General features: G+C 40.6%; 1 protein-coding gene across 1 annotated transcript; it reads left to right on the forward strand.

Moving 5' to 3' along the window:
* The first annotated feature begins 2202 nt into the window (after nt 1-2202).
* DAPL1 (death associated protein like 1) lies at nt 2203-24346 on the forward strand. The gene is made up of 4 exons (XM_030327173.2): nt 2203-2304; nt 12271-12358; nt 15313-15373; nt 24067-24346. Exons 1-4 carry the CDS (start codon nt 2247-2249, stop codon nt 24181-24183), a joined length of 324 nt encoding a protein of 107 aa, XP_030183033.1. The 5' UTR covers nt 2203-2246; the 3' UTR covers nt 24184-24346.
* The last annotated feature ends 1350 nt before the right edge of the window (nt 24347-25696 follow it).

Raw genomic sequence — 25696 nt, forward strand, 5'->3', positions numbered from 1 at the left:
CGCAGTCGGTTAAGCGTCCGACTTCAGCCAGGTCACGATCTCGCGGTCCGTGAGTTCGAGCCCCGCGTCGGGCTCTGGGCTGATGGCTCAGAGCCTGGAGCCTGTTTCCGATTCTGTGTCTCCCTCTCTCTCTGCCCCTCCCCCGTTCATGCTCTGTCTCTCTCTGTCCCAAAAATAAATAAACGTAAAAAAAAAAAAAAAAAAAAAAAAAAAAAAAAAAAAAGTAATACAGAAAAATAGAAGATAAGAAAAATCAACAGGTAATATTCTTACCTATATACAACCACTCTTAACATTTTGAAATATTTTCATTCATTATTTAACAAATAGATATTTTTGTTGTTTACTGAGGTATAATTTGCATACAGTAAAATTCACTTTTATATGATCTACGTATGATATGTGACAAATGGAATTGCCGCCACAATCTCTTGACTATTTCTAACAGCCTTGAAAGTCCCCTCCTGCCTCTTTGTGGCTAAACCACTCTCCCCACCCCCTCCCCTGGCAATCAAATCTGATTTCTGGTCCTATAGTTTTGACTTTTCAAGAATGTCATATAAATGGAGTTATACAGTAACTGGCTTTTTTAGTCTTCTTTCATTTAGTATAATGCTTTTGAGATTCATCCATGTTATTGCATGTAATTATCTGTTCATTTTTTATTATTGTGGAATAGTTTCCTATCGTATGGATGCACCACAATCTGTGTATCTGTCCTACATTTGATGGATTTGGGGGTTGTTTATAACTTTTGTCCATTATGAATAGGAGCTGTTAAAACATTCAGACGTAGATTTTTGTGCATACATGTGTTTTCATTTCTCTTGGGAAAATTCCTAGGAATTGGATTGTTAGTCACACAGTAAGTGTATGACTAATGTTACAAGATATTTTACAGGAAACTGCCATACAGACTTTCAAAGTGGCTTTTCCAATTGGCGTTCCCACCAGCTGTGTATGAGAGTTTCAGTTGCTCTGCATATTCATCAGGATGCTATATTTTCCTTTTCTTTCTTTTTTCTTTTTTTTTTTTTTGTTTGAGCCATTCTTATACATGTGTAATGTATTTCATTGTGGTGTTCATGTGTATTTCCCTATGATTAATGATGTTGAACGTCTTTTATGTGTTTATTTGTTGTCAATATCTCTACTTTGTGAAGTTTTTGTTTTAATCTTTTGCTCACTTTGTTAAATTGGGTTGTTCGTTTTCTTATTACTGAGTTGTTTCTTTATGTATTCTCAATGCCAGCACTTACCAGAAATGTGTTCTACACATATTTTATTTGCCCTTCAGTTTGTGGCTGGTCTTCATTTCCTTAACAATGTTTTCTGAAGAGCAGAGGTTTTGGATTTTGTGTGTTTTTGTTTTTGTTTTTGTTTTTGTTTTGAAGTGTAGAAGTCTCTAATTATACTGAAGAACAAAGAAATATTTCTAAGTAACTGCCATATGCTCAACTTTGATCAGCACTGGAGATACAATAAAGCTTAAATTTGGACTTTTTCTTGTTAACAAAATTGGCATCTATTGGCTCCTAGCCTACTTTTTCACTGTCTTATCATGAATAGTTTCACATCATTAAATATTATTTGAAAACATGACATGTAATGTGTACCTAGTATTCTCATGGCTATATCTTAAATATCCCACTGTATTTGGGAATGTTTATATTGATGCCAATCAATTCTAAAAAATAAAGAAAAAAACACATGATTGCCATCCTTGTGAAGAAGTCTCTGCACATCCCCAATTATCTTCTTAGTATGAATGTTCACAATGACAAATGCTGGGGCGAAGGCATAGTGCTTTGTTTTCTAAGTGTCTCTTCAGAAAGACTATGGATGTCTCCAAACAAAAATCTTGACCTCCTTGTCGCACCAGAATGCAACCGAGAGCCTGTCACATTGTAGATACACTGTATATACTTGATGGATGAATAGTTGGTGAGAAAAAGAATTCCACTGAACTTCATCCTCTCCCCTGCCTCTGGCAAAAGAAAATAGGAGTTCCCTTAGCCGTCTACCTTGCCTTCTGAGATAAAGGGAACAAGAAGAAAGCTTTCTTGTAAGAGAAAACTTGCCAAGGAGATGGAGGTTCCCAGAAAGCGAGGTGACAAGCCCTGTTGCTGCTCGGCAATGCCCTGAAGGGGCCCCGCCCCCAGCCCATATAAAGCCAGGGTGCAGTGGGGCAGCAGCTGGCGCTCAGCCTCCAGAGCACCGGACTGGCATTGACACTGGCACACGCTATGACAAATGAAGTGCAAGTCCTGCTCTCCCCGCTGAAAGGGGGGCATCCTCCTGCAGGTAGGCTACCCACCTGCCCTCCATCCTGCAGATGACCTCACTGGCCTCACTGCCGTCGCTGCTCCTCCTTCCACCAACCTTCGGCGGAGGCACCCCAACAGAGTGGAGGTTCTTAACATCCCCCTGTTGCTTTAACTTCATGCAACCTGCTTTCCCCCTATGTCTTTTTCAACCTTCTGGGCTTGTGTACAAACCACCTGGGGGTTTGTTAAGCCCCCGCTGAATTAAAAGCTAATGATCTAGGAAGGTATAAGGGACTCAGTGCTCGTGACAAGGGACCTTCCCTTTCTGGCTGGAGATTAGCAGTGACACATCCACAGGAAGGTGATTGACTGCCATGGCAACCTTCCTCCCAAGAAGTTCCAACCCTAAGACTCAGTCACCCCAAGATGCCTGTACATCATCTGACTTTGTACCCAGGCAAACCAGTTTCCACAAAGAGGACGGCAACTTTATTTTTCTCTCTTTCTCTTCAGGCTTTGGGATTGGGCAGTGCTATCAATAATGTAGTTTACCTTGTTATCAAGCTAAGGAGCACTTTTTAATAAGGACCCAAGCACTGGAGGGGGCTGACTAGAAAAGGTAGCAATCAACGTGTTTTGCAAAGTAGCCACAGTTTTCTCTCACTCTTTTTTTTTAAACTTATGCTCTCTGAAATATGGAAATTAGTTTTATTGTACTTAACCATATGTTCATATAGATTGGCTGAGGTATGCAGGACTATTTTTAGCCAGCTTTATGTTCTTTCAAATGCCTTCCTTCTTTTTTCCTTAAGAAAGATCTCAAAATCTTGACCACTTTGTTCTTGCTTTTCTCCATTTACAAAATTTATTTATTTATTGGTGTAATTCTTTGGCACCTCTAAGCCAAGGTTATTTCAGCCATCTTTGCTGCAGAGGATGCTGGCAGGTGTAACCTTCAGAAAGCTTCAAAAACTGACATAGAATTCAATGGCTTTCTGGTGGGTGGCCCACCTGAAAAGAGTCCGAATTTTACTACTAAATCTGAGCTTCAAGTTTTGGACACGGTGCCCTGGTTTCCTGTAGCAGATTCCTGACATTTTATATTTGTAATTGGATTTAGCAGTATTTAACATTATCTGTATTTAAAGTTAATGATGCTAACTAATGGTCAGGAACTATGCATGCACATTATTAGAGGAGAAGCTCATTACAGAAAGACAAAAGAAAAAAGAACACATTCTCTTCCCGCCACTTCCACCCCAATCCTTCATAAAACGGATAAGCTAAAACCTGATTTGCTAAATTACATTTATGCACAAAGAACACAGAGATAAACTTAACCAAATGAAAGTTTGAATGAAACCACCAGGAACTTTCTGTCCCTCCACTAATGATTGCTAATTACTCTGTGTACATAGCACACCATGACTCCACCAAGCATGTCACAATGCCTCTGGCATGACAATTAATTATTATGAACTGTGACACTACAGATAAGAGGTTTGGGATAATTGGAATGGAGATGAAGGCAGACTTTGGCCTCCCCGCTGAGAGCAAGGGAACAAAGAAACCTCATCCTTCAGCTCGTCTTGCTACATATTTGAAGCCTGAATCAGTTTGCTATGGCGCAAAATTGTATTCATGGCACAAAAATAATTCATTGCCAAGACTCCACTAAAACAGCACCTGACTTTTGTAAACAATATAGAGATCCCTGAGAGCAGGAATCAGATGTGATTTGGTGGGGAGGGGCTGACATGGCCTTTGGAATCAGGCAGTCCCTAGGCTTAAACTCCGTTCCACATCTCTGACCTCAGTTTCCTCATCTTTAAAGCAGGGGCTAATAGGGGTGCCTGGGTGGCTCAGTCAGTTAAGTGCCTGACTCTTGGTTTCGGCTCAGGTCGTAATCCATGATGTGGAATCAAGCCTCACATCTGGCTCTGCTCTGAGCATGGGGCCTGCTTGGGCTTCTCTCTCTCCCTCTCTCTTTGCCCCTCCCCTGCATACACCCTCACACTCTCTCGCTCCCTCACTCTCAAAATAGATAAACTTTTTTAAAAAGTTGAGATAGTATTAAAAAAAAAAAAAAATGAAACGTCTGCGAAGTTAGCCAGCTGTAACTCTTTCCCGCCTACATGTGCAGTCTTAGCTGCTTTTCTTTCACGTATATGAATACAATATTTTGCATCTCTGTCAGCCCTGGTTATATATTGGTGCTGTGAAACAAGTCTACATTAAACATGACGTGGCCTAGCTGCTCGTCAGCATAGCTTTGACTTTTCTGCTCTTCTGATTTGCCTCGCTCTCAATTTTAGAAGAACCCCATTACACGAAGAGCCAAAAATGTGTGAGTGGAAAGTAAGATGAGGAAGCCAAGTAACTCGAAAGAACAAGAATTCCTGCATTTTTCTGCATCCTTTCACTTTGTAATTTGGTTTAAGTCAAATGAATCAGAGCCATCAGAAGGGTCACCATGGAACCCCCAGAGAGAATCAGTTTTCTGGCTCATTAAAGAGAGAAGGAGGTCTGGGGACATGCTCAAGTGTGACTCTCATGCAGAAAATGAGGGGGACGCCATGGCTACATAAGGACGGGTATCATTTAAAATAAAACAAATACCAAAGGCTTAATTCTCAACTCCAGTCTGCTCAAGTCACCGTATGGGGGTTAGTCTGTGAGGCTCGAGGAGACGCTGTGTGATACCTGCTACCCCACACATTACGGGGCCAGGGGTTGGGATGACCATAGGACCAGCTGGTCTCCTAGACATGCCCACAGCCCTGCAGATCAACGATGCACCCTCATCCTTGTTTCACAGAGGAGCAGACTGAAAGTTAGCTAAGTTGAGGGACTGGTCCAAAGCCACAGCTAATGGGGAGTGGGGCTGAGCTTTGAAAAGAAAGTGGGCCCCATGGCAAAGCTCTCCTGCTCTAAAGCCCTCTCTCATTACTTCACCACCTTCTCCTGACTCTCCTTTTGGGTCTTGATTGGCGTCTTAAAATGGGCTGAAACATGGGGCCCTTGGGTGGCTCAGTCGATGAAGCGTCTGACTTCAGCTCAGGTCACGGTCTTGTGGTCCGTAAGTTCAAGCCCTGTGTCAGGCTCTGTGCTGACAGCTCAGAGACTGGAGCCTGCTTTGGATTCTGTGTCTCCCCCTCTCTCTGCCTCTCTGCCCTCATGCTCTCTCTGTCTCTGAAAAATGAATAAACATTTAAAAAATCTTGAAAAACATGGCCTGAAACATTGACTGTAAATGCAAAGTGAATGTTTTGCGAACATCTAACCTTTAGTTAAAATCTTCAAATATAAGTGCTAAGTCACAGGCAGAGTATGCACAAACCTTTGTGTTATTCAGCTTTCCCCCATTCATTTTCCACTGATTAGTGAAGGAAAAAAGTTTATTTTGCTGGAGGATGTATCTTTCTTTACCTTGACTACCCTCTACCAAAACCTGTTGTCTGGAAAATCTTAACTGAAAAGTTATTATATAGTATTAATACTACTCAGAGATAGGAGAGCAAAGGTTCATTTTCCCCACATAAATTTAGATTTTTCTGATGAAACTATCCAAAAGGGCATCTTTCTCTTTTACATTTTTTAAATCTCTAGTTCATTTTGCTTATTGAAAGGACCTAAAGTCTTATATATTTGTACTGAAAAACCTATTAAAATGTTTAACCAGTTTATATTTACCTTGCCCAATTGCAGTTGGTCCTTCTACAGAAATTCAAAAGGCAATATAGTCTCAAACATGGAATTGTGTAAATTATTACATCTTTAAGTAAACTAATTTAGATACAGTGGAACTTTGAAGCATTCTCATGAGCAGACCTATCTGGTATATTGAAAATGGGCAAGTACCTAATTGTGTTGGATTGTAAATACTTATTTGCAATGGTTTATCAACAGGCTGGGAGACCAGTGTGATCAGTATTCCCAGCAGAACTTTGAAGATGACCCTCCCACAAACTGGTTCCATCTGGTTCAGTCACCCCAAGTAGTGAGAGCCTTAATCGATATCTTAGTGTATCCATCTACAGTATGGGGATATTAACTTCCATGTCTTTCTACTGTACGTGGTTGACCAAGTAAATTACCTGCCTACCAGAACAACTTTGGTACAAGAACTGTGCTCTGGAAATCCAAGGTGTCTGTGGTTTACTTATGCTTCCTAAATGACTGAGAGCATACAGCCATCACAGAGAGAATTCAAAGATTCCTGGATGAAAGTAAGAATCTTCTGAGAGGATTTTTAATCTCCCTTCAAATATCTTTGTTTTATTGTTCTTAAGGACATTCTGAAGAATGCATTCTTAAATTTCTTTTGACATTCTGTTAAGTGCCTTATATTCTTTCAAAGGGAGGAAAGTAATTTATTTTGGAGTTAAGACTTTATAATAAGGATCATCTAGTTCAACTTCCAGCAAATTCTCCAAAATCCTCCTAAGATGTTCATGGCAAGTGGACTTTTTTTCTTTCACACACTGAGAGCCAAGGGACTTACTCTTGTCCTAGGCAACCTACTTCACTTGAATGACACAAACTAGCCAGGCTAGTAGCCAGGCTCTGCCTTTCAGGAATGTTCATCCTTTGGTCTTCATTCTCTCCTCTGGAACAACATGAAATAAATATGAGTAATAACAATTGTCAAGTGCCCACCATGAACCAGGTGCTTGTATCATCTCTATTCTCTAGAGCAACCTGAACAAATGGCATTATTGAAGGATGTAGAAACTGAGTCTTAGAGAGGTTTAAGTATCTTGCTCAAGGTTCCAGAGCTCAAGGTTCTAGAGCTATCTGATCCTACATAAAATTTCCTTACCAAGAAGCCATTCCTCTTCCACATGATAGTCCCTCAGATCTTTGAAGATGGCACCTAAGTTCCCTTGAGTCTATCTTCTTCAGAAGTGATCTTTCCAGACTCCCCAGTTCCCCCTCTGGTCTAGACTTCCCTAGATTGTCCAGCTCCTTGCAGATGAGTGGCACAGAACTCAACATTCCAAATGGCTTCTCATTCTTAACTATTGCTTATTTTAACTGTTAACAAGTTGGCTTCTATAGTTGGTGATAATAGTCAGCCTGGTGGAAAAAAATATGTAGAAACAATAGCATCAGGGAAAACACAAAGAATATTAATAAGAAAATAATTACAGCCCTCCATATTTCAAAAGCACTTGTCACTGGGGCACCTGGGTGGCTCAGTCAGTTAAGTATCTGACTTCGGCTCAGGTCATGATCTCACAGCTCGTGGGTCCGAGCCCCACATCGGGCTCTGTGCTGACAGCTCGGAGCCTGGAACCTGCTTTGGATTCTGTGTCTCCCTCTCTCTCTGCCCCTCTCCTGCTCATGCTCTGTCTCTCTGTCTCTCAAAAATAAATGAATGTTAAATTTTTTTTTTAAAAAGATACCTCACTTGTCACAAGGAGAATGAAAAATACAATGGGAGAGGTAATGAAGGCCCAAACTCTAGGCCTCCTGTTTGACTTCTCTCAGTAGGAGAGACAACAGTGCTGTGTATGCCATCACCCCTCACACAGAGGTGCACGCCTCCTTAGTCTTCCCAGAAAAGCCATCCCTTCATTTATTTCACATTTACATTCCCTGGCTGTTCAGAAGATATTTTCACATCATTTGATTTCTGTTGCTGATTACTCTCTATGCCTTTTTCTCACGTAATGTCTGTCTGTGTGTGTGTGTGTGTGTGTGTGTATGTGTGTGTGTGTGTGTGTGTGTGTGTGAATTTAAAGCAGATCATGTGTAAAAATAGCATTTTTTTCTAGACTGCATCTAATATTACAAAATTCTAACAAGAGGGTTTTATAATCAATGAAAAAACAACTTGGTGATTCAAAATGACCAAGTGGAGTTTATTCCATGAATGCAAGAATGGTTTGATAGTAAGATATCCATTAATATATCTTTATATATTAATATCTGTTAATATAATTAATCACATTAAGGACAAAAACCATGGGTCATATCCATGAATGCTAAAAAGATATTTGTAATTTTTAAGCCCAATGAAATAGTAAGAGTATTTCCTTAATATGAAAAAATATATAAATATAATATATACATATATATCTGTGTGTATGTGTGCGTGTGTGTGTGTCCACCTAAGTGGAAAAACATGAAAAGCAATCTCTTAAAAATTAGGATAACAAAGATGTCAACTACCATGACTAACATTGTTTGACAGGAAGTAATATTATAATTCTTTGCAAGTTATATAATTTTTTTACCCGAAAAACCTAAGGGAATACACCAAAAAAAAAAAAACCTATTATAAATAATAAGAATTCAATAAGATCTAGGTATAAAATCAATGATATAAGAACAACAATCTGTCAGAGTTATCATTGAAGAATCAACCCCATTTATAATAGCAACAGCAACAAGAAAGATAAAATGCTTAGGGGTTAAACCTAACAATAAATGTGTGAGATTTATGCGAACCAGTTCCTTTTTTTTTTTTTTAATGTTTTTATTTATTTTTGCGACAGGGAGAGAGCATGAACAGGGGAGGGTCAGAGAGAGAGGGAGACACAGAAACAGAAGCAGGCTTCAGGCTCTGAGCTGTCAGCACAGAGCCCGATGCAGGGCTCAAACCCACAGACTGTGAGATCATGACCTGAGCCAAAGTCGGATGCTCAACCGACTGAGCCACCCAGGCGCCCCTTATGTGAACCAGTTCCTGAGCGACCCAAAAGAATATATAAACAATGGAAAAGCATACCATGTTCCTAAATAGAGAGCCACTAGGAATATAAAGATACAAACTTTCCCGTTAAAAAAATCTATAAATTTAAAGTGAGACCATTAAAAAAAAATACCAGCAGGACTGTTAAGGAAAGAATTGACAAACTGATTTTAAGGTTCATATGGAGGGGCACCTGGGTGGCTCAGTCGGTTGAGCATCCAAACTTGGCTCAGGTCATGATCTCACAGTACGTGGGTTTGGGCTCTACATTGGGCTCTGCGCTGATAGCTCAGAGCCTGGAGCCTGCTTTGGATCCTGTGTCTCCTCTCTCTGCCCGTCGCCACTCTGCTCTGTCTCTCTCTGTCTCTCTCAAAAATGAATAAATGTTAAAAAAAATTTTTTTAATAAAGTTCATATGGAAAACTAAATCAGAATAGCTAGTAAAATTCTGCAGAGGAAATAGCAAAAAAGTATTAACTCTATCAGACATTAAAATGTAATGCTACCATCACTGTGTGTCAACTATTCTTTAATAAATATATATTGCTACCATCATTAAACTAGAGTTGGAACTGCAGTAAAGAGATTAATAGAACAGAGTAGAAGTCAAATAGAAAAAAATGGACAAAAATTTGAGCAGTTCATGAAAAGGAAATACAAATGGCTTGTAACACGCAGAAGCAAGCTCAACCTTTAATAAAATAGAAGAAATGCAAATTAAAATAAGATATCTTTTTCTTTGACTTCTTCGTTGACAAAACCAAACATTTCCAGCTTCCATTGTTGCCGGAGGTAGGGGAAAGGAGCATTGTCATCAGAGCTCCTGAGATTGTAAACAGGTACAACCTCTGGGAAGGGCAATTTGGCAAGATGTAACAAAATCCCAAATGCACATAGAACAAGATCACTTGTAGGAATTTATCCCACGGGTATACTTGCACTTGCGCAAAATTACGCATATAAAGCAATATTTGTTGCAGCATGATTTGTGACATCAATGAATTAGAAACATCCAAAATGTCCAACATTTGGGAGTTGGTTAAGTAAACACAGAATGTTCATATGATGAAATTTTAAAGTAGATGTTAAAAAGAACAACACATGTCTACATAGATAGGGAATTTTCTCCAAAATTTATCATTGAGTGAAAAATATAAACTAAGAAGATGCAGAACAATGTGTATCTTATGCTGCCATTTAAAAAATAGTAATATGATGAATGGATAAAGAAATTGTGGTTTATGTACACAATGGAATACTACGTGGCAATGCAAAAGAATGAAATATGGCCTTTTGTAGCAACGTGGATGGAACTAGAGAGTGTGATGCTAAGTGAAATAAGTCATACAGAGAAAGACAGATACCATATGTTTTCACTCTTATGTGGATCCTGAGAAACTTAACAGAAGACCATGGGGGAGGGGAAGGAGAAAAAAAAAAAAAAGGTTAGAAAGGAAGGAGCCAAAACATAAGAGACTCTTAAAAACTGAGAACAAACTGAGGGCTGATGGGGGGTGGGAGGGAGGGGAGGGTGGGTGATGGGTATTGAGGAGGGCACCTGTTGGGATGAGCACTGGGTGTTGTATGGAAACCAATTTGACAATAAATTTCATATTTAAAAAAAATTGTAATATGATGGGGTGCCTGAGTGGCTCAGTCGGTTAAGTGTCCGACTTCATCTCGGGTCATAATCTTGTGCTTCGAGCCTTGCATCCGGCTCTGTGATGACAGCTCGGAGCCTGGAGCCTGGAGCCTGCTTCTGATTCTTTGTCTCCGTCTCTCTCTGCCCCTCCCTGGCTCACATTCTGTGTCTCTCTCTCCTTCAAAGATAAATAAACATTAAAAAAAACTTTTAATTATTTTTTTTTTTAAATTAGTAATACAATGGGGCACCTAGGTGGCTCAGCTGGTTGAGTGACTCTCAGATTCAGCTCAGGTTGTGATCTCAAGGTTTGTGGGTCCAGCCCCACATCAGGCTCTGTGCTGGCAGCATGGGGCCTATTGGGATTTTCTCTCTCTCTCTCTCTCTCTCTGCCCCTTCCCTGCTCTCTCTCCCTCTCTCTCTCACACACACACAAAATAAATAAACATTAAAAGAAAATAATTAAAAATTAAAAACATTAAAAATCGTGATATGTAGAATATCTGCATAAACACATTGGAAACATGTAACATTAGCAGTACCTAGGGAGATGAACTGGGAGCTGGAAATAATGGTAGGAGGGAGACTGCAGACCTCTTCGTGCTTTTTGAATTGTGTGCCTTATGGGTGTTTTACAAAATCAGCAAAATATGTAATAATTTTTAAAGAACAAGGGTAAAGTCAAATTCACAAGTGCATTGAGAAATAGAATGAGTTTCCCTTATTTTTCACTTTATTGGAACTAGTTTTAGAAATTGCCAATTTGGCGTTTCCATAAAGAGAATTAACAAGTTCAAACAAATCAATGTCCATTTAGCTTTTTCTCATTTGAGTTTGTCAGATTTGAGATGTGCACATTTCCTGGGAACAGAAAGAAGTATTTGCTTTGACTTGCAATCTGAAATGGGTTGCTCCTTTTCAAAAGTTGATTTCATCTGACATTGTTAAACACTTGAATTGCTGTTAGGTCATCTGTAGCCTAATTAACACTAATTGATCTCCTGAATGGCAGGATTATTAATGTAGTTTAATTACTCATTAGAACCTCTGAGCTTGGCCAACATCAGAGGTTTGGGGTCCTGGATGGAAGGTGGGTATCCAGTGGGATCAGAGGCATTTCTCTTGAATTAAATGCCTGTTACCACTGCATGCCCTGACTTTTGGCTCATCTCTCAGAATCTGGCTTTTGAACGCTCTAGTTGGGGAAAAAAAAAAAAAAATGCAAGCCTTGCACAAACTTTAATCTTGTGGGAAAACAAGAGGGTCACATTGTAATTGTCTGTTGCTATCATAAAGAATGTAATTGGTTTGATAACAAGAAAAAATGTTTTTCAGTGAAACACCTAAGGAGTATGTTATTATTCTCCTCCCCAAACCAAAAGTGTAAACCTCTCTTGTTTTTTTTAGCCTCAGTTCCTGCTCTCCGCACATCAAAAAGCAGACCTCAGCCCTTCTCCCCTTCCCCACCTTGTTTGCATGACACAATATTTTTTCTTCAATTCAGGGTAACGTTTTATTGTGTTATTTTAGATAAAAGCTTAGATCTTCAGAAAGTAAATTCTAAAATTTTTTTTCAAGTCTAAATTCATACCTTGAATAACAAAGCAAGACTACTCTTTCTATTCTAACCACGCCTCTGTGTTGATGCTTATTTTGTATAGTAAAAGCCGGAGGAATGCGAATTTCCAAAAAACAAGAAATTGGCGTCTTGGACAGACACACCAAAAAAACGGGATTAGAGAAAACAAGGTAGGGATTGCCTGATTTCTTCTCTTTCATCACCTCAAGGAGTTTTGAGTGACTCTGTTTCCAGAAGTCAGAGGCCTCCCTGCATTTTAAGACAAACCAACCCTTCCTAGACCTTTGGTGAACAGGGTTAAAGGCAGCCAGCCCAGGAGGGGTGGTGTTGGGGGATAAAGATGAAAGGCACATTCAGGTGAAAGGTGACTACCTTCTAGAAGATTCTGGACCCCCTCACCCTCCTCCTTCTCTCTGCAGCCAGCCCAGCGGCCTTGTCCTTATACTTAAAAAGCACAATCCTGACTTCATCTAAACCTGACTCATGTTCCTTTAGCCTATTTTCACATTAGCCTTTAAAATAGTGTCCCTAGGCTGGCCCTAGTTTCATAATATGCTTTCTGCTGTAGCAAATCTTCTGAATTAAAAATAAATGGGGTGGGTTTCTTTTTTCTTTTTTTTTTTTTTTATTTTGGTTTTGTTTTAAATCCATCACTCAATTATTTAGAAAATAATGGCCACTATATTTGGCATGGCCAGAAGGCATATAGATACTGAGGTTAGTTTCTCCCTGCTCATTCCCCTGTAACCTTGACAGAAGGCACAATTCCCAGAGCTAAGCAGAGAGCTGTGGGCTGGTCAGGCGCGCAAATGGCCTAACCACTGTGTACTGTGGTTAAAGAAAATGTGTTCCAAAAGAAAGAGACCTGCAAAACTGGCTCCTCCAAGTAGGTAATGAGGGCACTTCAGGGACAATTTCAAGATGGTTTCCATAGATGACTCAATAAGTGATTCAAAAAGAAATCAATTGGAGGGCATTCAAGATGTATCCTAAAGAATTATAATGGTAGTAGTCCCAGAAAGAGAATGCAGAGGGAAATAGACTGTGTAATTTCTGTGGCTGTTTCATGTAAAATTATCTTTAATTCACTCTCTTTTTTTAAGAGAGAATGAGTGGGGGAGGGGCAGAGGAAGAGAGAGGAAGAGACTCTCAGGCAGGCCCCACACCCAGCGCAGAGCCTGACTTGGGGCTCAGTATCACAACCGTGAGATCGTGACCTGAGCCAAAATCAAGAGTTGAATGCTTGACCTACTGAGCCTCCCAGGTGCCCATCTTTAAATCACATTTGAAGTTTTCTTCCCAATTTCTGGGAAAGAATTTTTTTGAGGATTTGTGCCACTTTAAAATGAAAGGCTCATTTGCCCCATTACCAGTACGTTTTTGTTTCTTCTGCTATCAGAAAATAACTATCACGTAATGAAAGCCAATGCTATAAATCCTCAACAGTGGGGGTCACATTTTATTCATCTCCGGACCCAACATCTAGGACAGTTCTTAGAATAGAGAAATCACTTGAAATTGAAAGCTGGCTTTATTCTGTAACTAAAACCTGATTTAGGCATAAGCGCTGTTTATTGTGACCTGGTTAACATGCCTGGGCCAGGGGCTCAGGAACAACTAAAAAGTCATGGCTTAGGGGCACCTGGGTGGCTCAGGTGGTTGAGCAACCAATTCAGATTTCAGCTCAGGTTGTGATCTTACTGTCATGAGATCGAGCCCCGTGTCAGGCTCCACACTGGGCATGGGACCTACTTGAGATTCTCCCTCTCCCTTTCCCTCTGCCCCTCACCTGCTCACACTGTCTCTATCTCTCTCACAAAAAATAAAATAAAATAAAAGTGTTTGCTTAGATATATCATCCAGTTGGCAGCCAGTGGACAAGTCATTTATTTCTCTACACTTCAGAAAATGGGGACTTAATTGTGTCGTCAGCTGAATGATGTGGGAAGAGTTGACTAGAGAGTAATAAAGTGGAGATTGGAACCCTCTTAAAAAACTCAATTGTTGCCTAAGAGTCATTAAAAGATGAGAATGGGACCACTTCAAAACATAAACTGTAAGAAGTAGCTCACTCTCTCTTGCCCTATTCACCAGCAACAGATATAGGTATGTGAGGCCTGATATGTGTAGGATTTGGGAGCCATTTTAAAGAAAAATAGCAAAACATTGTAGCTATGAATGGCTAGGAACCCTCCTGAGGGAGAAGGAGCCTGTTCAGGGGGAGGCCTGAAGCTGAAGCTTCATTAGCTCCACCCTAAATTCACCTCTGCTGTTGTCATCGCTTTGTGAGTGTATGCATGAGATACGAGGGCCTCATTTTCATGGACAGACATCCCTCCTTACGTCTTGGAGAATGGCTTTTGCAAAATGTATCATAGAAAATAAATTTCTGAGCATCATCGATCTATGTCCACTTCCTAATAACTTCTAACCAACACAAAACATCCAGAAAAAAAAAAATGCCAAGTACAGTTTCCATCAAGAAATTGTACTGCAGGCTGAGCCCTAACTGATGCTCTCCTACAAAATAAATTGGCCTGAGAAAAAGAAGCCAGACACAAAGGAGTATTTGCTGTGTGATTCATTGTATAAAGTACAGAAACACTCAGAACTAATCTACAGGGCTACAAGTCAGGGAAACAGTTATCCTCAGGGGCAGCTGGTTTAACTAGTTGTGAATATTCACCAGGCTATATACTTCAATGGAAAGATAAAACAAAAATACACTAGTAAAAGGGCACCTGGGTGGTTCAGTCGGTTAAGCAGCCGACTTCAGCTCAGGCCATGATCTCACAGTCCGTGAGTTTGAGCCCCGTGTCAGGCTCTGTGCTGACAGCTCAGAGCCTGGAGCCTGCTTCGGATTCTGGGTCTCCCTCTCTCTCTGCCCCCGCTCTCAAAAATAAATAAACATTAAAAAAAACTAAATACACTAGTAAGAATAATTTGACCTACAAAGATTTTTGTAGCACATGGGCACACAGAAGCAGAATTTTTTGCCTTCTAGATATTACCAAGCAAGTGTAAAGACTTAAAGGCCAAGTAGATAGCCCCTTGTATAAATCATTTAGCCTCCTTAGTAAGAAAGTTTTCCTATCCTATATGAAATTTTGTCTCATCTTTACAGCGCCATTGCAAATATTGCCAAACTGCAGGCAATGGATACCCTGAACGACACACTGGAGAAGGTGAGCCACGGGTGAGGCCCCTCACAGGATGCGCCCAGTCAGTATTTATCCAACACACCAGTCTGCGTGGGTGAACGAGCACTGACCACTGAGCCTCTACCTAGCTCAGAGATCTGATGTCCTATGAGAGAATCTGCTCTCGGTCCAAGGAACACGAAGAGGTGTTGGTGAGAAAAGTTGTTTCTCCCAAATTCCTAATGTCTATTTAATAAACCTTTTCAAAGATAAGATAGAAAATGAGGCAAGCATCATGATACCAAATTGGCACAGTTTTACTCTGCCATGTTTTTGTAAAAAAGCAGCTTATGTAATAGAAATTCAGAAGTTTTTGATCTTTCTCCCCTCCATAAGGAAATATTTGATTTCAAGTGAAGGTGGGTGGTGGAGGGTTGCATGGCTAAGGGCTGGAGGAAGATTAGGCACTGGGTTTATCCAGTAAAATTTTTTTATGAAGGTGGTTGGCCATTGCCATTTTTGTTTCTATGTTTTGTATTTCTTCTAAGTACCTCCAGAAACTCAGAAAACTCTTACCAGATCGACAGGGGTTTGGTTTGGATTTACTAGTTTGTTTTTACATTTTGTGGGTGAATGAAGTGAGGGTCCTTATTCTACTTCCAGAGGGCAGATACTTGCATTTAAGCCTGTGAATAACCACTCTTTCTGCTGCTTTCACATTAATTGAAGGGACAGGATTGCATAATTTATAGAAGGAAGACTAGCTATTGCCGTCAAAATCAGGGATCTGGAAAAGACTGGAGCATAAACTGAGCAGCTAGGCCTCTAGGGCCCCCATTTGGTAGTGACTTCTCCACTCCCAAGGTCGATTTGACCTTGACCAAATTACTTACCCTGTGCCTTAGAGAAGTCATTTGTAAAATGGAGGCAAGGAAGAGTATATACTTCACAGGGTTGTTGTGTGAAACAGAGGAGTTTCTACATATGAAGTTCTTAGAACAGTGCCTGGCACCTAGTAATCTGTTTGCACTCTGTTCTGGTTAGTAGCACTGGTTTTATGACAGCGAAATAAAATGTGTGTATGAAGTCCATGGGGTGTAATAAGGCAGATGGTACATGGCAAGATCTTTTTTTTTTTTTCTTTTGTAATCTTTATGCCCAACATGCAGCTCAAACTCACGATCAAGAGTCACAGGCTGTACCAACTGAGCCAACCTGGTGCCCCAGGACAAGGCACGATCTTGATTATAGGCTACAGCTACAAAGCCTTCTAAGGTGGGGGGCTTGGTTCTCCTACAAACTGATTTGAGGTGAGGTCATAAGCAACTCTTTGCTTTCCTAGCTTTAGAAGAAGGACAGGGATGGATGGTGCCCTGCCAGGGCAACACAACCTGCCTACTTCTGCGTCTCACATTCTCCTGCACCTGCCCACTATCCGCCTCTTCCTGAGGGGCCAGAGCATGTCCACACGTGTAAGTGGAACTGGATGGAATGGACACATTCCCCTAGAATATATGTTAACCCCAAATAAAATGTTTAAAGAGAGTGGTCAATAGAGGTTGATTATGCTATGCTAGGTTGATGATGCTATACTATATTAGGTAACAGTGCCAGAGTCTATATTGCTTTTATAGACATATATGCTTACGTCTATTACATACAAGAGTTCTTTTCCTTTCCGTTAAAAATATTACTTCCTTATTTCACAGATTAAAAGAAAAATCAAGGGGTGCCTGGGTGGCTCAGTCAGTTAAGCATCTGACTCTTGGTTTCGGCTCAGGTCATGATCTCATGGTTTCGTGGGTTTGAGCCTGACATCGGGCTCTGCACTGACAGGGCAGAGCCTGCTTGGGATTCTCTCTCTCCCTCCCTCTCTGCCCCTCCCCCACTTGCAAGGTTTCTGTCTCTCTCAAAATAAATAAATAAAAGGTAAACAAAAAAGAAAACAAAAGAAAAATCAACGGGAGTAATAACAAGTTGTATTCGTAAATCATAAGAAAACATTGAGCTGATGTGGTGTTTTAACAGCAACTATACCTATTTAAAAAAAAAAAAACACCTTTAATACTTAGTTCAATGTTTACTGTCATAGGACTGTGGCTAAGACTGCACAGGTTACTGGGTAGAACAGGTCTGACACAAGATATCAAATGGGTCTCCTGCTGCCTCTGTCACTCACTAGCTATGTGTCCTTGGGAGATTTCTTCCCTTTTCTGTGCCTCAGTTTCCCCATCTGTAAATGGGAATGTGGTTCATAGTATGCGCTTCCTTGAGATCCTGTGAGAAGAAAATGAAGTTATATGCAAAGTACAGCAGAGCCAGATGCAATTAGCCCTCATAAGTGTTAGCTTCTATCCCTAAGCAGGTATCCTACAGGACATCACTCAGAATCCCAGGCAAAGGATAAGAGGCCAGCAACAAAATCAAGTCCCAAGATCCCTGTGTATGACTATCTTGAATATGGTAGTTAGAGGGACCCATGTGTTTTCTTACCACGAAGAAAAATCCTCCCTGAATCCATAGTTCAGCCTGAAGCATAATAAGATTTTATAAGAAAGGTCAACTTGGAGTGGAAAGACCAATGCCTTTTAGAAAACTAGATCTGCTGAGATCAGTGGTTGTCAGGAGCTGGGGATGAGAGGAGCAGTTGACCACAAAGGGACAGGAGGGAATTTGGGGGGTTGAGGGTTCTGTCTCTTGATTTTGGTCACAGACTATACATACTTATGGAAAGTCATGGAACTGTACACTAAAAGGGTATATTTTACTGTAGATAAGTTATACCTTAATTTTTTAATGAAAAATGCATAAACCCTATAGCCTCATATAAAAATTAGGATATATAAAAGATGTAGTGATGTAAGTACAGGTATCTGCTGATGGATTTTCACATGCATTATGATTCCCCTCATAATATGTATTGTCATGAAGACCCAACAATACACAATTAGCCAGAAGAAATACACTAGGAGAAATGAGGGTCATATCTTCTGCATTTTAGTAACATTCATTCATGCACTCAACTAGAAGTATGTCTAGTTTCAAGAACCCATGTTAATTCTCATACCAATGCAAGAATTTAAAAGTCTAAGACAGAAAGAGGGCAGTCCTATTCATAGGATCTCATCAACCACTGAAACGTGGTAAGAAATTTCTATCCATATGTTATTTATCTCTGGATGACCCACTTTAAAATCAACCTAGGGTTTGAGATTTGGGAGATTGAAAAGCAATCCCCCAAAGCTTGGAATTGTATGAATCTAAGTGGCAAGCAGCCTAAAATTTTCCTCTTCCACTATTTCCAACTCCTCCCTGCACACAGACCTCTCTCCCACTACTTTTTTCCTTCCCTCCCTACCTCTCCAGTCAGCCCTTCCTGCCTCTTCCAGCCCTACATGATGAGAGAATTCATATTGCCTGGTGACAGGTCATACAACATGATATTCCTGCAGAAAAGGGTTTTGCTTTTTTTGTTTTCTTTGTTTTTTTTGTTTTTTTATTGTTTTTAATATATGAAATTTATTGTCAAATTGGTTTCCATACAACACCCAGTGATCATCCCAAAAGATGCCCTCCTCAATGCCCATCACCTACACTTCCCTCCCTCCCACCCCCCCATCAACCCTCAGTTTGTTCTCAGTTTTCAAGAGTCTCTTATGCTTTGGCTCTCTCCCACTATAACCTCTTTTTTTTTTTTTTCCTTCCCCTCCCCCATGGGTTTCTGTCAAGTTTTTCAGGATCCACATAAGAGTGAAAACATATGGTATCTGTCTTTCTCTGTACGGCTTATTTCACTTAGCATCACACTCTCCAGTTCCATCCACGTGGCTACAAAAGGCCATATTTCATTCTTTCGCATTGCCATGTAGTACTCCATTGTGTATATAAACCACAGCTTCTTTATCCATTCATCAGTTGATGGACATTTAGGCTCTTTCCATAATTTGGCTATTGTTGAGAGTGCTGCTATAAACATTGGGGTACAAGTGCCCCTATGCATCAGCACTCCTGTATCCCTTGGGTAAATTCCTAGCAGTGCTACTGCTGGGTCATAGGGTAGGTCGATTTTTAATTTTTTGAGGAACCTCCACACTTTTCCAGAGTGGCTGCACCAGTTTGCATTCCCGCCAACAGTGCAAGAGGGTTCCCGTTTCTCCACATCCTCTCCAGCATCTATAGTCTCCTGATTTTAGCCACTCTGACTGGCATGAGGTGGTATCTGAGTGTGGTTTTGACTCGTGAAAAGGGGTTTTGTAACCCCAAAAGCTCTCTAAACTAAAAATCTGGGAGAACTGGTCTCAGACCAAGTTCCATCAACTCCTTAAAGGCTGTTTGAACTTTTAGAAGTCATGTAGCTCCTCTGAGATTTATGGTTGCTCATTTAATCTTTTTTTTTTTTTTTTTTAAGGCAAGGAATGAGAGAGAATGATACTGCCAAATATAATTCCTTAGACAGTTATGGAAGTTAAATTTGGCAATAGTTGTGAAGCTTCTCTGGACATGAAAGTATCCAGTTAAAGCATGAGTAACAAGGTTGGGTTATGGTGTGGAGGGGGATGGAATGTTGAAACCTAGTTAAAGTTGGAGCCACTTTTCAAGTTGCCAGATGTGTCACCATTGCCAAAGTTAGTGAGATGTATGTGAAATGGGATCCTGGGGGAGTGGAAACTATCAAAGGCATCTGCAAATCTAAAAAGGTTTCTCCTGTTCTGTAGATTAACATCGCTGTAGGAGTATCCTTGAATTTCATTGACTGGAGCTGAATGTTTTGTTTTAAGCATTTTGCTTAACGGGGTGTGGAAATCAAAGTGCCAACATTCAAGTTGGAAGTTAACACCCTGGAAAGATGAATGGAAGAGCTCCAGTCTGCTAACACTACCTAACTTCAGGCTCTAAAACAAAACGTGCCGCTGATTTTCTTGCATCTAGAATTTCTCTCCTAGCTCTAGTCATGAAGATTTTTATCATACTTCTTTTGTGTTTTCTCTGAAACTAAAACTATAGGTTCTGAGGTCACAACTACCCAAGATGAAGGTAAATTCTCAATGGAGTAGTTTCTATTGATCTGCTTTTCAAGTTCAGTGTGTTGTCCCTTCTATGATGGAGTCACAGCAAGGCAGAATCCTTTTACATATACTGGCCTTAAATTCTTTCTCTTTTGGGGCTACCCTGGATTCTCTTATCCTAATAAATCTGGCAAGAAACACCTTTCTCTTTAGAAACCCTATCTTTTTTAAAAAACTAAGATGAAAATTCCAAAGCTTCCCCAAAGTTCAGATGCCAGCCTGAAAGACAGCTGGTTGTAGGTTGTACTCTGGAAAGATATTCCTACTTATTTCTAGTTCCAGTTTGAAAATAAAATCTTCCTATTGCCCTTGATACAAAATTTACAGGAAAAAATTAGGGCGTTTGGAACTTGACCATTTTACTTACAGTCTGATCAGTTCTGATGGAAGATTCTTTATAGACTCTCCACTGACAACCCCCAAGTCCTTCTACATTAAGGTGTTCCTGTTCTTGATTGAGGGAGTGGGGCGTAGGAGAGAACTTGATTCTCTTGTTGTATATTCAAGAGTTGCTATACAGTCTTGCTACTCCCCCAAACCTGTACATCTGTAATTTAATAATTATGGGCAACTTCCCTAAGCCTATGGTCTTTGCCAGAATCATTTCCACTTCCTTCTCAATCCTGTCAATTTTTTCCCCCTAAACTTTCCCAGATCAGTTCCCAGATGGCCAACAGGCCCCAGGGACAGTCTCCCATTCATTCTGATCTGCAACAAGCCCCTCCTAAAAAGCAATTGAGCGGAACTTTTAGGATCTATCTCCGTTAAATGCCTTAGTTAAAATGTAACCCCTAACCCTTGTGCATTACTGGTGGAAATGTTAAATGTTACAGCCACCATAAAAAAAACAATATGGCAGTTCCTCAAAAAAATTAAACATAGAATTATCACATGATCCAGCAATTCCACTTGTGGGATATACCCCAAATAATTAAAAGCAGGGATTTGAATAGATGTTTGTACACCAGTGTTTATAGCAGCGTTATTCATGATAGTTAAAAGGTGGAAGCAACCCAAATGTCTATTATCCTATGGGCCTATCCAAATGAAAAGATAAACAAATTGTGGTACATACACAGTCAGTGGGATATTATTCAGTCTTAAAAAGGAAAGGGATTCCGACACATATCACAACAGGAGTAACCCTTGAAGACATTATGCTAAATTAAATAAGCCAGACACAAAAGGACAAATATACTGCCTGAGTCCACTTCTCTGCAACACCTGAAGTAGTCAGAATTCATAGAGACAGAAGGTAGAATGGTGGTTGCTGGAGGCTGGCAGTGGGGAGGAGGGAGTGAGGAGTTATTGTCTAAAGGATACAGAGCTTCAGTTTGATGTGATGAAGAAGTTCTGAAGATGAATGGTAGGGATGGTTGCACAACCATGCAAATGTATCTGATGCCACTGAAGTGTACACTTAAAAATGGCTGAAATAGGGGCGCCTGGGTGGCTCAGTCAGTTAAGCGGCCGACTTCGGCTCAGGTCATGATCTCGTGGTCAGTGAGTTCGAGCCCCACGTCGGGCTCTGTGCTGACGGCTCAGAGCCTGGAGCCTGTTTCGGATTCTGTGTCTCCCCCTCTCTGACCCTCCCCTGTTCATGTTCTGTCTCTCTCTGTCTCAAAAATAAATAAACGTTAAAAAAATATTAAGAAAAAAAATGGCTGAAATAGTAAATTTTGTTCTGCATAGTTTACCACAATTTTTTAAGTGATGAGAAAAAAAAAATGCAACCTCTAAAGTATGGAGATAAGCCTGAAGATGATCAGGTAACAAGTTAGTGCCACAGTCCCTCCTGTCCCACCCCCACAGGGGTCACTCTCATGCCTGCAGAGCAACAGTCAACTCTGGGGCTTCATCTCCTCAGTCTCGACTTGCCATCTTGCCCTGTCTCACCTTGGTTACTTGCCCACATTTCTGTTAGGTAAGAATTAACTTGTTTCCTTTCTCACCCCTTCACCTTCTGTTTGACTTTAAGTACCTTGCCAAATTGTTGTCCTACCTGTAATCTCTTGAATGTGGTTGATCTGTTTTAGTCAACACTAAACACACCCAGTACTTCCAGTAGTTATCTGGAAGAAAACTACTAACGTTGGTGGCCTCTTAAGTTTCCTTTTGGTTCTAATGTTGAAAGAAAAACAAAACAAAACACTCTGCCCTGACCACACTATAAAATGCCTGTCATGTGGCCCAATGATAATTGATCTGACAAAAAAAAAAAGTCACTGGCTCTTTTTTTGGATTCTAAAGCAACATTTATGACCAATATCTCAATTATGTGTCTTCCTTCCTGCTGGAATGCCAGCAGAGACCATCCTTGGGTTTAATTATTATATTACTTCTGTCTGCTCATTGTAAAAGGAAAACTTTAGAAAAATACTGATAGGCAAAGTAAAGCAAATGACTGGGAATTGCCCTATAATTCCTCAAAGATAACCATTGTTAACACATCAGTGTATACTTTCCAGCCTGTTTAATTTTTAAGACTAAGAAGAAAGGACTTTCTGGAGTCAAGTTTCACAAGAAGGGGAACTCTGTGTGCCCAGGCTCAGGGATATTTGAGAGGAGATATAAGGCACATATGTTTTCCCTGGCTTAGAAGAGCCCAAACAAACTATAAACAATGTGATGCCTGGGGTCATGCGCAGTTTATCTCCCCCTTTATTTAACTTGAGTGTCAGGGCAAGGGCATCTAAATTCTACAGTGATAAGTTAAATTCCTCATGAGCTGAGGCATCCCTTCCTTGCTGGCTAAGGCAAGTGTCCTTATTAGGTATTTTTCTATTTTATCCATCAGCTTAGACACCAAGAACTGGAATGGACCCAAAAGGTCACTGGGTCAAAATTCTCTTCCTGAGAAAACTATGTCTGAATTGCTCACCGCATTGGGCATCTTTTCCATCTTAAGCTGTCCTTAGTGTAAATTCCCTAAGGTCTCTTGGTTCCATGTGAAATTCCTCTTCTTGTCAAAAGTGTCTGTGTCCCCTGAAAGCCACGTAAGCCCTTTTCCTCACAGATGTCTTCCGTGGGATGACTAATGAGAACTTTTGTTACCTGAAGCTGATAATCACTCTTCAGCTTTCCATTTACCAGGCTGTAGAGATTGGACCATGTGAAATAGCCAATACTGGACCATTTTTACCTACAAATACAGCCATTTCACACGCTTCAACGTACTAACTGACCCTAACTCTTCCTAACTTCTTTCAGAGGCTCCTTATTTCTGTTCTTTTGACAATGGAGGTGTTCCTCCCCTACAGGACCTTCCCCAGTGTCCCCATAGCCTCCTTGGAAAATAGTGATCCATATATATATACTAGTGCCAGAATCCTTGCTAATCTTATAGGAACAATGAGATGTGATCAACCCTTTCTACCTGTACAGATGTCACTTCAAAACATACATATAAATGCACATGTATCTTCTATATGTTATCTTGTATATACTATTATTTATAATTTTCAAAATCAGGAGCCAGCTAATGAGAGAAAACCCAGGTGAACATATACACATATGAGCCCAGAGCTGGAGGTGGTTTAGGAAAAGAGATACTAAAGAAGTAACCAAAAATTGTGAGGTTCCCCTGTCCAAACCGTATTGTTCTCTGCTACTCATACTTCATGACCAAAAAAGGTCCAATACGCTTATTTTTTCTTTCTTTCTCACCTCTAGCTCAGCCATAAATTTCCAGCAGCAGTGCATATGGCACATCAAAAACCCAGACCTGCTCTGGAGAAGGTCACTCCACTGAAAAGGATCCACATTATTCAGCAGCCTCGGAAATGTTAAGCTGGGACGTAAAACACAGCCGTCTGGCCAACTGCCTCAAACATCCGACAGCTTAGCAAAAGGACCAAAACTTTCCATAGGTCTAGTGCACTTGCTTGGTAAATAAAACAGCTTTTGTATCTTCTCTTTTTACTTTAGATAATAAAGCATCCAAAGTTATAAATCCAGTGCCTTCCTGGGCCTCCTTTTGATGCAGGTCAGGAGCCCACTGAAGTTTACACATGTAATTCTGTTGAATGAGTGGAGAATCCAGAATACTTGACTATTCCACTCCACCTCTCAGGATAAGTCTTTCTCTCCTTGATGCTGACCCTGAGCTGTTCCACCCACAGGGAGTTCTTCCTAAAGGACAAATTAGTACAAAGGCTGTATAAAGGCCAAACTCTATGCAAACATGAGGAGTGAGTCTTCTCCATATGTTTATCTTAAGATCCTCAAGTTTTCCTTTGAGGTAAAATGTCATTTCCAGTTCCCCGCATAAATACTTAGTTTGTTTTGAAGGCTTGGTGAGGGAAAATGAAAATTTTAGATTTGTTACAAACATACTCTCCTCTGCAAAGCAATCAAGGGTGGAAGGTAGAATTAGAGTTTCCATTGGAGATTTGCTCAGGGCTTCCCACAAAGTTCATCTGTAGAACCTAGGGGGTCACAACGCTACAGGGCATTGTGGTTGGGGTATAGATGTTGATTTTAATTGGAGGTAGGAGTAGGAGGGAAAGTATTGCCATAGCTAACCCTGCTCTAGCTCTCCTACCCTCCACAGCTCGCTCGCTCTCTCTCTCTCTCTCTCTCTCTCTCTCTCTCTCCCCCACCCCATATACTCACATGTGAATAGCCAAGGCTGTCTTCAGGTGATAGTAGGGACAACCAGGTTCTTTTTTCACAAAGGTTATCTGTCACAGTTCTATTCTGCACCTCTAATTAATAATATTATCTGGGGCACCTGGGTGGCTCAGTCAGTTAAGCATCGGACTTTGGCTTAGGTCATGATCTCACCGTACATGAATTCGAGCCCTGAGTTGGGCTCTGTGCTGACAGCTCAGACTCTGTGTCTCCCTCTCTCTCTGTTCCTCCCCCACTTATGTTCTGTCTCTCTTAAAAATAAATGAACATTAAAAAAAATTTTTTTAAATAATAATGCTATCCAACAATCAACACTTGTCTTGACCCAAAAAAGTGGTCAGTACTCGAGTCCATCACATCATAGGTTGATAACCCTTGGGGAGTGACAGGTGCCATGCCTATCTCTGATTCCTGGAACTCCAAAAGCACTTGGCTGAAACCCAGTGGTCATGCTGATGCATCTCGCCCCCTCCACCGCACCGCCCCCACCCCCACCCCCAGCATTGTTTGGCTCTTTTTCAGGAACAAGAAAATTGTCTGAGACAATATTGAGACTTCAGCCAATGCCAGTATGAATCAATAAGACAGTTAGTCCTAACCACCTCACTTTGGCTTAGCTCAGTTCCTGGTCCTCTGAGACCATTGTCAGAAATTCTCCTTGCTGGAATAT

This window comes from Lynx canadensis, chromosome C1 (assembly GCF_007474595.2).
Source record: "Lynx canadensis isolate LIC74 chromosome C1, mLynCan4.pri.v2, whole genome shotgun sequence".
Taxonomy (NCBI): Eukaryota; Metazoa; Chordata; class Mammalia; order Carnivora; family Felidae; genus Lynx; species Lynx canadensis.